Source organism: Drosophila miranda, chromosome 2 (genome assembly GCF_003369915.1).
Source record: "Drosophila miranda strain MSH22 chromosome 2, D.miranda_PacBio2.1, whole genome shotgun sequence".
Lineage (NCBI taxonomy): Eukaryota > Metazoa > Arthropoda > Insecta > Diptera > Drosophilidae > Drosophila > Drosophila miranda.
This window is the reverse complement of record NC_046675.1, coordinates 14,960,571-14,973,936: the sequence shown is the minus strand read 5'-3', so window position 1 is coordinate 14,973,936 and position 13,366 is coordinate 14,960,571. Positions and strand designations below refer to the sequence as shown.

General features: G+C 46.2%; 2 protein-coding genes across 9 annotated transcripts; one reads left to right on the top strand and one right to left on the bottom strand.

Annotated features, from left to right (window-relative positions):
* Positions 1 to 264: 264 nt before the first annotated feature.
* LOC108156952 (AP-1 complex subunit sigma-2) lies at positions 265 to 4,370 on the bottom strand. 8 transcript variants are annotated; one of them, XR_004471926.1, is made up of 6 exons: positions 4,252 to 4,370; positions 3,849 to 4,027; positions 3,671 to 3,779; positions 3,469 to 3,606; positions 2,862 to 3,058; positions 265 to 688 (listed from the first exon to the last, which is right to left on the bottom strand). XR_004471926.1 is itself a non-coding variant. In XM_033389316.1 (6 exons), exons 1-5 carry the CDS (start codon positions 4,252 to 4,254, stop codon positions 2,413 to 2,415), a joined length of 453 nt encoding a protein of 150 aa, XP_033245207.1. In that variant the 5' UTR covers positions 4,255 to 4,370; the 3' UTR covers positions 265 to 688; positions 2,377 to 2,412. The 8 variants fall into 8 exon arrangements, 7 of the variants coding, with proteins under 7 accessions (XP_033245207.1, XP_017144212.1, XP_017144210.1 ...); XM_033389316.1 differs by lacking the exon at positions 2,862 to 3,058 and adding an exon at positions 2,377 to 2,436; XM_017288723.2 differs by lacking the exon at positions 2,862 to 3,058 and having other exon boundaries at positions 4,247 to 4,370.
* A 601-nt stretch (positions 4,371 to 4,971) lies between these two features.
* Positions 4,972 to 11,622, top strand: LOC108156134 (bifunctional glutamate/proline--tRNA ligase). Its single transcript, XM_017287446.2, has 6 exons — positions 4,972 to 5,110; positions 5,284 to 6,216; positions 6,278 to 6,449; positions 6,517 to 7,579; positions 8,453 to 10,330; positions 10,397 to 11,622. The coding sequence occupies exons 1-6, from the start codon at positions 5,068 to 5,070 to the stop codon at positions 11,483 to 11,485; spliced, it is 5,178 nt and encodes a 1,725-aa protein (XP_017142935.1). The 5' UTR covers positions 4,972 to 5,067; the 3' UTR covers positions 11,486 to 11,622.
* Positions 11,623 to 13,366: the final 1,744 nt, after the last annotated feature.

The following is a 13,366-nucleotide window of genomic DNA, read 5'->3' as shown; positions in this document are numbered from 1 at the left end:
TCTAATGTTAAGTGTCTCTCCCGGTTCCCGCTCCCGCTCTCTCCGCCCCGTGTGCTGAGAGAGAGAGAGAGAATACAAATGTAATCAACAATTTGTTGGCTGCTGCCGGTGCTGCCAACTTGTTAGAGGTTGGCTCCAACCCCACTCCCACCACCCCCAAGAGTGTGGCCATATTGCTGCGGGGGGAAAAAACCAAACTCAGGGAAACAGTTACACTCGATACGACTTTTATTTGATTTTGCAATTGGATATAAAATGCAGTAGTTAAAGGGCGTTTTTTTTTTATTATTTACTTTTGAATATATATGTAGTTGGTATATGGATGTGGTATATTTTGTATAGGGTGTCTTTTCATCAGATTTATCTTATATCTCTAGAGTTGAGCACACCGTCGATTATTCCTTTTATTTCGCTTTGCTTTGCGTTGCTTATCCTTTAAGTTATCTTTTAAAAGTATGAATGTGTGTGTGTTTTTTATTGGGGTAGGGGTGTAAAATGTACTTTTGCAAATTGTATTTGCCAAGCGATATAGGGAGTATAATCTATAAAAACTGACGGACTTTTAAGGTTAGATTTGAATACATATACACGCATACATTTTAAGGCAAAATAAGTACTGTTATATATTGATGGACCTGCCAACTTATCCCAGGCCATGATCATCGAAGAAACTCTGCGGGGTCTCATCCTGTAAAAGGGAGAAGGCTTTACTTCAGTTTTGGCTTTGGTTCGGGTTTAGCTGAAGCGGGGAGATGTACCAAGAAATCAAATCATAAAAGCATCGATACTGTTGGCTAGCCCACAAAAATATGCTATAAAAGACAGATTAAGAACTAAAACAACAGGACGACACCAAAAGGGTGCACTAAGCCTAGACATAGAGAGAATAATAGAGTGAAACAGAGAGAGAAACACAGTGGAGAACAGTGGAGAGTGAAGGTCAGAGAGCAGTCAGTGTGACACAACAGCAACAACATCAATTCAATCAAAAGGAATACTCAAAAAATGATATACGATACATATAAAATAATATACTAAAGACTCTGGATCGGCAGCTCAAAGTTCTTACCATTATCCATACATCATAATAGACATAGTGGTATACGAGTACTTTTATCTTTTGGAAAAATACTTTTGTTTTTTATTTTAAGTTTTACAAAAACACAGAAAATTTGGCTAAAACGTACAACACACATACATAAACAGATACCATATATTGTAGATATATATATTGTATATAGACTATAGTTTATTCAGTTAGCACTAAAGGATGAATATTACATTCTTTTTATTTAATTTCTTTGTTTCAATTATATATTTTTCATGTTCCACATTAAAGCTTACTTTTTTCTATGGTAAAAATAGTATTGCATATATCCCCTCTCTAATATTTAATTATTGCCCATTTGATGACTGATTTGGAATGATCTTTCATGTATATATATAGTAGACGAGGAATATTAATTCAATTGCTGGATTGAGTTTAATGATCGATCGGTAGGTAACCTTGGATGGCTCTACGTGAGTTTTGAGTTTGAGGTGTTTTGCATGAACTTTTTGCCTGTCTGTAGGATCTACATATGTATATGCGTGTGTGTGTGTGTATATATTCTTATCGATAGAATCAACCAATAGATGTGTAGGAACCGTGTGCCAATATATGTATGCAGTATTTGCCATGGGAATAACTATCATTTATACTTGGTTTTGTTTATCTCTGTTGGATTTTATTGCTTTGGAGCCTCCCTTGCTGCCTCCCTCTTCTTCAGGGTTTCAGTGCTGTACAACAGCCCCAACTCACACACACATATACACATACACATCGAGGAGCAATGGTGGGCAAGTGTCAAAAGAGTGCTGTGTGCATGTGTGTGTTCAGAGGATTGCTGTTCGTGTGTGCTTTCGTGTGCGTTGTGTTTGTTTGTTTAAATATCAACTACATGGATTCTACGGAATTTGTCTTTTAGAGTAGTCCAATATCTCTTAAAGTGCCCTCAACGGCTTCGTCCTGGAGTACACAGAATAGAGAGAACAATAAGAACGAGAAGAGTAGATGGAAGAAATAGTAGTAGCAGTAGTATGTAGTTTCAGTGGTAGTATCAGATGTGTACTGTGAGTGGTGGTATATGTTGTTTGTTGTTTTTCCGATTTTCACGGCACATTTGTGAGTGAGCGAGTGGTGAGTGGGCGATGCAAGAGAACACGGAACATCACAGCGCAGGGATTTTGGCCAGAGAGGGGAAAGAAGCGTTGCATATGTTGCACACATATATGTATATATACAGCTCGACTGATCTGACCTAGACACTCCACTACACAACCCCTTTGGGGGCAGGTGCTCTACGACATAGTAAATATTTTACATAGAGAGATTACACTTGTTTTTTTTTGGGTATGGTATGGGGTTTTCATCTAGTTCAGATACTCATTGAAGTCCTGCGATTGTTGTTGGTTTGTTGGTTGGTTGGTGGTGGTGTTACATCGATTTATGCAGTGGCGGGTAGGGAAAGCGTTAATAATAACAAGAGAAAGGGTATAATGGTTACACAGTTATATGGCTTATATGTATACAAAAATTATTGGATGTACGGTATGTCTAGTTAGTATAGGAAACTGTCAAACTACTAAAGATCATGCAAAACAATCCAAACTACAACGTTAGAATTACGATATTCTTATAGCTAACAAAAACACAAAATTGACTACAGATCAATCCGGTAATCCGCTAATCGGTAGGTAGGTAGGTAAATGGCAATCAATTGTGGACGGAACTACGTTGGCTTTTAGGTTGTACGTACAATAGTTTAGCGATATCTATGGCAAGTTCAATACTGTATAAATAACTCTTGAAAAATTCTCACAATTCGTTTCGTTTTCGGCGGAGGGCAAGTCTGTGGCACGCAACTGAGGCATGCAATCAATTTTCGAGGCGTTTACAACTTGTGTGTGCTTTACAATATCTTCAATGTTTAGGATTTAGGTATAAACAAAAATGAACAACACACACAGACGGAATCGTATCTTAGGACTATTGCAGCGAGTAAAAGAACTCTTCTTGCTTCTTGCGATTGTTGGTTAGATTTGGTTTTTGTGTACAGACGTGTATTAAGATATTAGTTTCGATTGCACAAATTAGAGAAACAAAAGAAACAAAAGTAAGTAATAGTAAATAAGAAGACAGAGAGATAGAGAACCATGATATGCATATATGAGGTAATATAATGATTCGGTTCGGGTTTGCAACAGGCTTTTAGGAAATGAATGGCATATAAAGGCATTTATAGTAAATATAGATGGAAACAAACACTAACAAGATAACGAAACTAAAAACCAGCGATCGATAAATATGTAAAACAATTAACAATATCCGGCATATATATAGTATATAGATATACATATATACATATGTATATATAGATTCGACACAACCGCTAGGCATTACAGATCATATGTCTCGGGTGTACTGACCTCTTGTAGCAGATCCTGTGAGGCAATCGCTTTAAGTACATTCTTCTTCGATGTCTCCTGGATCTCGCCGCCAATTAGCAGCTCATCGAGAATGAAATACGCCTTCTCGAAATTGAATATGATGTCCAGCTCGCAAACCTATGAGAAAATCAACCAAATTTTAGTGCTTCTTTGATGGCAGGTCTCTAAAAATGGCACTTACGCTGCCAAAGTACTTATCCAGCAGCTCCACATAGCGATGGATGATCTCTAGGGTCAACAACTCATTGTCGTTCTGCTCGATGGCGCAACAGAAGTACAAGCTGGCATATCTGTACAAATAATAAAAATAAAAGGATCAGTCAGAGATGCCTTTGGAGAAGCAAATCCCATTGTCGCACCTCTTGTATACGATTTTGCAGTCCTTCCACTCCAGGAACGAGCACATCTTGGGCTTGCGGGCCAGTATCGTGGTCACTAGCTCGCGGGTGATCTTCTTTTTCACCTTATCTGGATAGGCCATGTACCACTTCTGCAGCCGTAGCTTGCCCTGCCGACTGAACAGCAGCATGAAAAGCATCTACAGCGAAGGGGAGTAGGATTATCATCGATTTGCTACAGCAGTCATTAATTTTTTATATACTTTAAGCCACAATTTTTCCCACTGACACAGTCATCAAACACACACACACACACACTGAGCCACAAATGAGCCAACATCAACACCAGAAACACAACACGAAAACCAAAGATTTCTCTTTTAAATTCTTTATGTACTGTACGCTATATTTTTATTAACCTTACCATTCCTTGGGGCTAGGCCTTTGTGTGTTTATATTTGCGGCCACTTTTCTCTTAAAATTTAACAGGAAAATAGTATTTTTTCATGCACACTGTCTACCTGGCCTTATCAATATACCGTCCGACCCGCAGAAATATACCGTAAATATACCGATAAGAAAACGAACTTAGCCCACTTAAGCCCCCTCTTTTTAAACAGTTCCACGACTTGAGGTAAATGGCGAAAAATATTACTGATTGTAAGTTCTTCTTGTAGATGCATTCGATCTATCCTATGAACTAAAAAAAAAATACGCTAAAACAATTCAATTTTCATTATTTTGGAATTTTGGTGGAATATTAAAATACCTCCTTGTCTACAATGGGCTAATCATTCTCCGTCAAGGATTATAGCTCGATTTTGATTTTCCTAGCTAGCTAAGACTTTCATACCTGAACATATAAATTTATCCGATTAGAGAATTAATTTTCCATATAGCTGATTCATTTTAAGGACTCGTTTTATGGATTTTGTCTAAAAACAAGGTTTTAGCAAAACATGTGAAGCAAATTTAATATTCCGTTGAATATTTCTGGCTAACTACCCACGTAGTTTTTTCCCAATGGTAAATAAATTCTCTACAAGATTACTACTTTTAAGTACTCCCATTTATTGAATTTGGGATAAAACAAGGTTTTAAGTCAGCCCTGCTTGTTGATGAACACAAATTGATCGGTTAGTTGCCACTATTGTCCATCCCTATGGTGTAGCAGCTGGCCGTACTCGTGCCGTTTTTAAGCCGTGGAATTTCATCAATCGAATTTAATTTGCAAGCGAATATGTCAATAAAGCTCAAAGCAAACATCAACAATCCGCCTATAAGTAAGTGTTTTTCGAAGCCGTATCGAGTATCACAAACAACCTCTGTGCCCTTTGTGAGGTTATATCGGAACGCACCGCAAATTCTATTTATGTACAAAATTATCACCGATTCGTTATTGGGGTTATTGCATCAGTTTTTTTATGATTCGATATTAATTTGCGAACATCCGCAGGTGGGCTGGCAACGGCGCATCTTATCAGCGGAACGGTGCCAGTGGAGATAGTCTGGAGCAAGGAGGAGACCTCTCTGCAGTTCCCGGACAACCGCCTGCTGGAGTGCCACTCCAACAACGATGTTCTGCGCGCCCTGGCCCGTGCCGCTCCCGACTACAAGCTGTATGGCGAGACGGCCATCGAGCGCACACAGATCGACCATTGGCTGTCCTTTTCGCTAACGTGCGAGGACGACATCTCGTGGGCCATGTCCTTCCTGGACAAGTCGATTGCGCCGGTCACCTATCTGGTGGCCAACAAGCTGACCATCGCCGACTTTGCCCTCTTCAACGAGATGCACTCGCGCTATGAGTTCCTCGCCTCCAAGGGCATTCCCCAGCATGTCCAGCGCTGGTATGACCTGATCACTGCCCAGCCTCTGATCCAGAAGGTGCTGCAGTCGCTGCCGGAGGGGGCCCGCTCATCGGCCAAGCGTGTGAAGCGCAGTCCTAACGCCTCCAAGGAGCAGACGCCTGCCAAGAGCGGAGAGCGCAAGCAGGAGGGCAAATTTGTGGATCTTCCCGGCGCCGAGATGGGCAAGGTTATTGTCCGCTTTCCCCCAGAGGCTTCGGGCTACCTGCATATCGGACACGCCAAGGCGGCGCTGCTCAATCAGTACTACGCCCTGGCCTTCCAGGGCACACTCATCATGCGCTTCGACGACACCAATCCGGCCAAGGAGACGGTCGAGTTCGAGAATGTCATTCTTGGCGACCTGGAGCTGCTCCAGATCAAGCCGGATGTCTTCACGCACACCTCCAACTACTTCGATCTGATGCTGGACTACTGCGTCCAATTGCTGAAGGAGAGCAAGGCATATGTGGACGACACACCGCCGGAGCAGATGAAGCTGGAGCGCGAACAGCGCGTGGAGTCGGCCAATCGATCCAACTGTAAGTGGAGGAATCGACTATCACTTGTAGGCTAGTAATCCTTTGTATCGCCCGATAACAGCTGTAGAGAAGAATCTGTCGTTGTGGCAGGAGATGGTCAATGGCTCGGAGGCCGGACAGAAGTGTTGCGTGCGGGCCAAGATCGACATGTCCTCGCCGAATGGCTGCATGCGTGATCCCACCATCTATCGCTGCAAGAACGAACCGCATCCACGGACAGGCACCAAATACAAGTGGGTATCTTCCTTGAGGATCTTCGCTATAATCACACTTAAAAAACCGGTACCTTCTCTCTTGCAGGGTCTATCCAACATATGACTTTGCCTGCCCCATAGTCGATGCCATCGAGAATGTTACCCACACGCTGCGCACCATGGAGTACCACGATCGCGATGACCAGTTTTATTGGTTCATCGATGCGCTGAAGCTGCGCAAGCCGTACATCTGGGAATACAGTCGCTTGAACATGACCAACACGGTGCTGTCGAAGCGCAAGCTCACGTGGTTCGTGGACTCTGGATTGGTGGACGGCTGGGATGATCCTCGCTTCCCCACAGTGCGTGGAATTCTGCGGCGCGGTCTAACCGTCGAGGGCCTCAGGGAGTTTATCATTGCCCAGGGCAGCAGCAAGTCCGTGGTGTTCATGAATTGGGATAAGATCTGGGCGTTCAACAAGAAGCTGATCGATCCCATTGCTCCCCGTTACACGGCCCTCGAGCAGGAGAAGCGTGTGATTGTGAATGTGGCGGGGGCCATGGAGGAGCAGATCCAAGTGCCTGTCCATCCCAAGGATGAAGCGCTGGGTAAGAAGACTGTGACCCTTGGCCCACGTATCTACATCGATTACGTGGATGCCGAAGCCCTGAAGGAGGGCGAGAATGCCACCTTCATCAACTGGGGAAATCTGCTAATCAAGAAAGTCCACAAGGATGGCTCCGGCAGCATCACGTCCGTGGATGCCGCTCTCAATTTGGAAAACAAGGACTTCAAGAAGACCCTCAAGCTGACGTGGTTGGCGGTGGAATCCGACCCCGCTGCCTATCCACCCACCTTCTGTGTCTATTTCGACAACATCATCAGCAAGGCTGTCCTGGGCAAGGACGAGGACTTCAAGCAGTATATTGGACACGAGACACGCGACGAGGTCGCCATGCTGGGCGATCCCGAGCTGAAGAAGTGCAAAAAGGGCGACATCATCCAGCTGCAGCGTCGTGGCTTCTTCAAGGTGGACAATGCCTATGCTCCGCCCAGCCCCTACTCGAATGTCCCCTCGCCCATCATCCTGTTCTCCATTCCCGATGGCCATACCAAGGATGTGCCCAGCTCTGGCCTGAAGGTCAATGCTGCGGATGCCAAGACAAGGGTGAGTACTGCACATAGCGGTAGAATAAGAGATATTTCTTTCTATGGGGAATTTGTGTTCTTCTTTCGTATTATAGGAATTTTAAGCCCATACTTAATAGTGTTTTGCAATAGAATTATTTTCCCGGCCAGTGGTCTGTCTGTCTTATAATAAGATCTAAAAATTTATATAAAAGATGGGCCCTTCTCTTCGATTGGCAGGATAGGAGTAGTATATTTTAAACTTGCTGCTTCCCATAGCAACCCATAGATAGTTTTCAGAACAGTTCTTCATTGGGAAGTACGTCCCATTTATTTATGGCTGTCTACCTTAATTTCATACTGAATGTTATCGAAGGACATTTGATTGGGGAGTTCTTGGAACGATCGCTTTATAGCCCCATATGATTAGACTTTCAAATGTGCATAAACCCAAGTAAGGATGATCTTCAAAGTGATTTACTTTATCTAACTTGACTGTTGGCTGTATCCTAAAGTAACTATCGGAAATAAATTATGATCCATTGTCTGTTTCTCATAACACGCAAAACTAATGTAAAAAAGATTGTCTTAGGTTTAAAATCTTTCATCTAATCCATTCCTGTGTTAGAGTATTCAAAGAGCGACCTGCTCTACCTGTCGCTCTTCCTCTGCCTTTGCGATCTCTCTCTCTGTTTCTCTCTCTATCTCCAATTTACTCTCCATTTATGTGCCGCCCTCTGTCGGAGTAAACAGGTATCTGCGATCGCCACGAGCCGCCGTACGCGTCGGAAGAAGAAGCATCGTGGCCAAGAAAGAGCCTCATTAATGCATTCCATTCCCGCTTGCTGACGTACCCAAAATACAAAACAAACTTGTGAAAGGTGAAACCTAAAGCCAATTCTTTACCTTACAGAAAAAGTCATCCTCTCCTGGTGCCCCTGCATCCGCTGGAGCCTCAAACGACAAGGCTGCGGAACTGGACAAACTGATTGGCCAACAAGGCGATTTGGTGCGTGAACTGAAGACTAAGAAGGCCGCCAAGGAGCAAGTCGATGCTGAGGTGAAAAAGCTGCTCGGCCTGAAGGCGGACTACAAGGCAGCCACTGGCAAGGACTGGAAACCAGGCCAATCACCTACCCCAGCCTCCACTACTGCTCCGACGGCCAATGCCAACGACGCGGGATCCGTCAACGACAGCATAGTCAAGCAGGGAGAACTAGTGCGCGACCTCAAGGGCAAAAAGGCGGCCAAGCCAGAGATTGAGGCTGCTGTCAAGGTGCTTCTAGAGCTGAAAGCTCAGTACAAATCCCTTACCGGACAGGACTGGAAACCAGGCACTGTAGCACCCGCTCCAGCACCAGCTAAAGCTGCTGCTGCTGCTCCAACTGGCAACGATTCGGTGGGGAACATCCTAGCCCAGATCACGGCCCAAGGCGACAAAGTACGAGAACTGAAAACAGCCAAAGCCGATAAGGCCACCATCGAAGCAGCCGTGAAGACGCTGCTCGGCCTGAAGGCAGACTACAAGGCAGCCACTGGCACCGACTGGAAGCCAGGCACCACAGCCCCAGCTCCAGCCCCGGCGGCAGTCAAAGTCAAGCTGGAAAAGTTCCCGGAGCCGGCTCCCCCCCCAGCAGTGGGCACATTGCTGACGAAGATCGCACAGCAGGGCGACAAGATTCGTGATCTAAAAGCAGCCAAGTCGGAGAAGTCACTGGTGGAACCAGAAGTCAAGCTGCTGCTGGCCCTTAAGGGGGATTACAAGTCGCTGACGGGACAAGACTGGAAACCAGGCACTGTGGCACCAGCTGCAGCTACCACTCCAGTGGCTACAGTCGACCTGACGGGAGGAGACTCTGCGAACGACATTGCCTCCGTTTCGACGAAGATCCAGGCCCAGGGCGACAAGATACGTCAACTAAAGTCGGCGAAGGCAGTGAAGGCCGCCATTGAACCCGAAGTGCAGACCCTGCTGACACTCAAAAGAGAATACAAGACGCTGAGCGGCAAGGATTGGACTCCTGACGCCAAGGCAGAGCCCGCAGTCGTGAAAAAGGAAGCTAGTCCCACGGCGATGGCATCCCCAGCCAAGGATCAGCTAACACTGGAAATCAATGCCCAGGGTGAAAAGGTGAGAGCGGTGAAGGGTGGCAAGGCATCCAAGGAGGTGGTGGATGCGGAAGTGGCCAAGCTGCTGGCTCTGAAGGCCAAGTACAAGGAAGTCCACGGCACGGACTTCCCCGTGGCCGGACGTGGAGGCGCTAGCGGCGGTGGAGCTACGAAAAAGGCGCCCAAGGAGCCGCAACCGAAGCCGGCCAAGCCTGTCAAGAAGGAACCAGCGGCAGATGCATCTGGTGGTGCCAAGAAGCAGACACGCTTGGGCCTTGAGGCCACCAAGGAGGAGAATCTGCCCGATTGGTACTCGCAGGTGATCACCAAGGGCGAGATGATCGAGTACTACGATGTGTCTGGATGCTACATCCTGCGCCACTGGTCCTTTGCCATCTGGAAGTTCATCAAGCAGTGGTTCGATGCCGAGATCACGCGCATGGGCGTCAAGGAGTGCTACTTCCCCATCTTCGTGTCGAAGGCGGTACTCGAGAAGGAGAAGACGCACATTGCGGACTTTGCCCCCGAAGTGGCATGGGTCACGAAATCTGGCGATTCGGATTTGGCCGAACCCATTGCCGTGCGTCCCACCTCCGAGACTGTGATGTATCCCGCCTACGCCAAGTGGATACAGTCTTACAGAGATCTACCCATCCGCCTCAATCAGTGGAACAATGTTGTGGTAAGTGGGATGACACCTCCCTATAGTAGAAGCCCCCTAATCTTTAATCTCTTTTCTCTCTTGTAGCGTTGGGAATTCAAGCATCCGCAGCCATTCCTCCGTACCCGCGAGTTCCTCTGGCAGGAGGGGCACACGGCGTTTGCCAGCCAGGAGGAGGCCGTCAAGGAGGTGCTGGACATTCTCGATCTGTATGCTCTGGTCTACACGCATCTGCTGGCCATACCCGTGGTGAAGGGCCGCAAGACCGAGAAGGAGAAGTTTGCGGGCGGCGACTACACCACCACCGTAGAGGCCTTCATATCTGCTTCGGGCCGTGCCATCCAGGGCGCCACCAGCCATCATCTGGGGCAGAACTTCTCCAAGATGTTCGAGATCGTCTACGAGGACCCGGAAACGCAGCAAAAGAAGTATGTCTTCCAGAACTCCTGGGGGATCACTACCCGCACCATCGGTGTGATGGTCATGGTGCATGCTGATAACCAGGGCCTTGTGCTGCCTCCCAATGTGGCCTGCATCCAGGCGATCGTTGTGCCCTGCGGCATCACCGTCAACACCAAAGACGAGGAGCGTGCTCAGCTGCTGGATGCCTGCAAGACGCTCGAACAGACACTGGTCGGTGCAGGTGTGCGCTGCGAGGGCGACTACCGCGATAACTACTCGCCCGGGTGGAAGTTCAACCACTGGGAGCTGAAGGGAGTGCCGTTGCGCCTCGAGGTGGGTCCCAAGGACCTGAAGGCCCAGCAGCTGGTGGCCGTGCGTCGCGACACCGGCGAGAAGATCACCCTGCCCCTGGCCGATGTGGAGAAGAAGATCCCCGCTCTCCTCGAGACCATCCACGGAAGCATGCTGGCCAAGGCACAGGCGGATCTTACCAGCCACACGAAGACCGTCAAGAGCTGGTCGGACTTTTGCGTCTTCCTCGAGCAGAAGAACATCCTGCTGGCGCCCTTCTGCGGCGAGACACCCTGCGAGGACAACATCAAGGCGGACAGTGCCCGGGACGAGGAGGCCGAGCCCGGTGCTCCCTCTATGGGTGCCAAATCCCTGTGCATACCCTTCGACCAGCCAGCCCCCATTGCGGCCAGCGACTTGTGCATCCATCCCGGCTGCACCAACAAGCCCAAGTTCTACACGCTCTTCGGGCGCAGCTATTAAACACCACCGGTCGAGCCTGCATAATTCTAAAACTAGATTCGATATCCCCGACCGATGAACCGATTTGTACTCTTATCTTGCAAGGACCTTAATATTCATTTAATCGATTAAATCTTTAAACAAATTTTACTTTTAAAGAGAATTTTTTTCTGAATTTATAGAGGTAAAATAGTGTATTGAGACGTAAACTCACTTTTGAGGCTAGAAAATGCCAGGGAGAAACGCAAGCAGCTGTACGAGGCGCGCTGCTGCATGACGTCCATTCCAGTAGACTCTCAGTAGATATTTCCCTCTATTCTGTATAAGTATTTCTGTCCAGGCTTACCTTTTGTTTTTGTGTTCGGTTCCATTTACTTACTCAACCTTGAACTCCTGGCACACATGTAAGCAACCACCAGTATTCCCAGCCCATCTGATGTATGAGGCGCACCTAATGTTAATTGCCATTTTTCCATGGAGTTTGTCAAACTATTTAGCTGAGAACGACCCCCGATGAACCTGCCTTGCAAGGCCGGAACACGCTGAACCGCTAACTGGAAACCCAAATTAAATGTCACTTATCCCCCGGATACCTTGTGGGATTCCATCTATATAAAAAACATAAATTATTTATGGAACACTTGGCTGAAATACTTTGGTTTTTAAAAAGGTATCAATATCTCATCGCAGGCCAATTAAGAGTATATATTTTATTTAATTGTTTGTAGCGTATGTACCCTGTAATCAACGGCTTAGATGGGGTATATGGGTAGACCGAAGGCAAACTCTTGGAGTAAGTTCTACAGCACTTTACAAACAACTTTTATTTGATTTCTTTTGTCATTAAATAACCACAAAATATAAGATACAGAAACCCTATAAACTCTTGCCGGATATTCCAGATACATATATCATTTCATAAGACAAAGCGTATCACCTAACCAATTAACAACTTAAAGAGTCGTTCGACATGCTGCCCCTTCCGTGAGACACCGCCTGCTCCAGCAGCTGCATGTAAATAAACTGAAAATCTTTCATCGACAGCCAACCATGGGATGCCTTTTGTATAGAGTTTCCTACTGCACATAACCTTTCATAAGATCTGTAACCAGATTTATAGAAATGGCAAAGCAGAGGAGATACACGGCCGGTGCTTTTAAATGCGCAGGAATTGCCCTCTCAAATCCAATTGTTGGTGTTGATTCGTTGAGGGCCTCTACAATTATAGAAAGACATTGTCATTAATGATAGATAAAATAATTGTGACACTTGCAGCTGGAGCAGGGCCAGCCAGAGAGGGGAATCCAGCGGCATCCAGAAGGGGGACCACAGCGAGAAGCGGTTTAGGAATTGCCTGGAGCTGTTGCAGCTAATTAAATGCATATTTTTTACTTGCACGTCAGTAGACAAAGCTGTCGACTTGTTTTTAATGGAAAATATAGGAATGGAAAAATGGAATGGAATTTTACATACATATACGGCTATCTACGCCTATCTACGGCCGAGCCCACGCTACGGACCGGTCTCCGGATCAAAACCCCCCGACACACAGACACAGACCCGACCTGGACAATATTGCGTAGTGATATGCGTAAACATCAACACGACAGAACAAATGGCAACTGCATAAAAGACCAAACTGCGAAAAGCAAACACATACAGTGCGTTTCGCGATTGCAACACATAGTTGTCAGGGCTCCTTGGAAGCAATGGTAATGAGAATTTACCATAGGGTTCCCTCAAGAGTAGATCTATGGTTCACACAATACTTAGAATTTGGAGAGTTCTCCGGAGAGGAAACCTGCTAAAGATCTGTGAGTGCAATGTCCAACAGATTTTAGAATAGTTAGATAGATGTTCTCTCTGTACAGCCTTATAGAGCTGATCCGCCCTGTTTGTGTA

Coding starts and splice junctions, on each gene's coding strand:
- LOC108156134 (XM_017287446.2), top strand. CDS start 5,068: ATGTCAATAAAGCTCAAAGCAAACATCAACAATCCGCCTATAA. Junction 5,111..5,283: donor CATCAACAATCCGCCTATAA/GTAAGTGTTTTT, acceptor GAACATCCGCAG/GTGGGCTGGCAACGGCGCAT. Junction 6,217..6,277: donor GTCGGCCAATCGATCCAACT/GTAAGTGGAGGA, acceptor GCCCGATAACAG/CTGTAGAGAAGAATCTGTCG.
- LOC108156952 (XM_017288722.2), bottom strand. Junction 3,780..3,848: donor TGCAAAATCGTATACAAGAG/GTGCGACAATGG, acceptor TTATTTGTACAG/ATATGCCAGCTTGTACTTCT. Junction 3,607..3,670: donor TGGATAAGTACTTTGGCAGC/GTAAGTGCCATT, acceptor ATTTTCTCATAG/GTTTGCGAGCTGGACATCAT.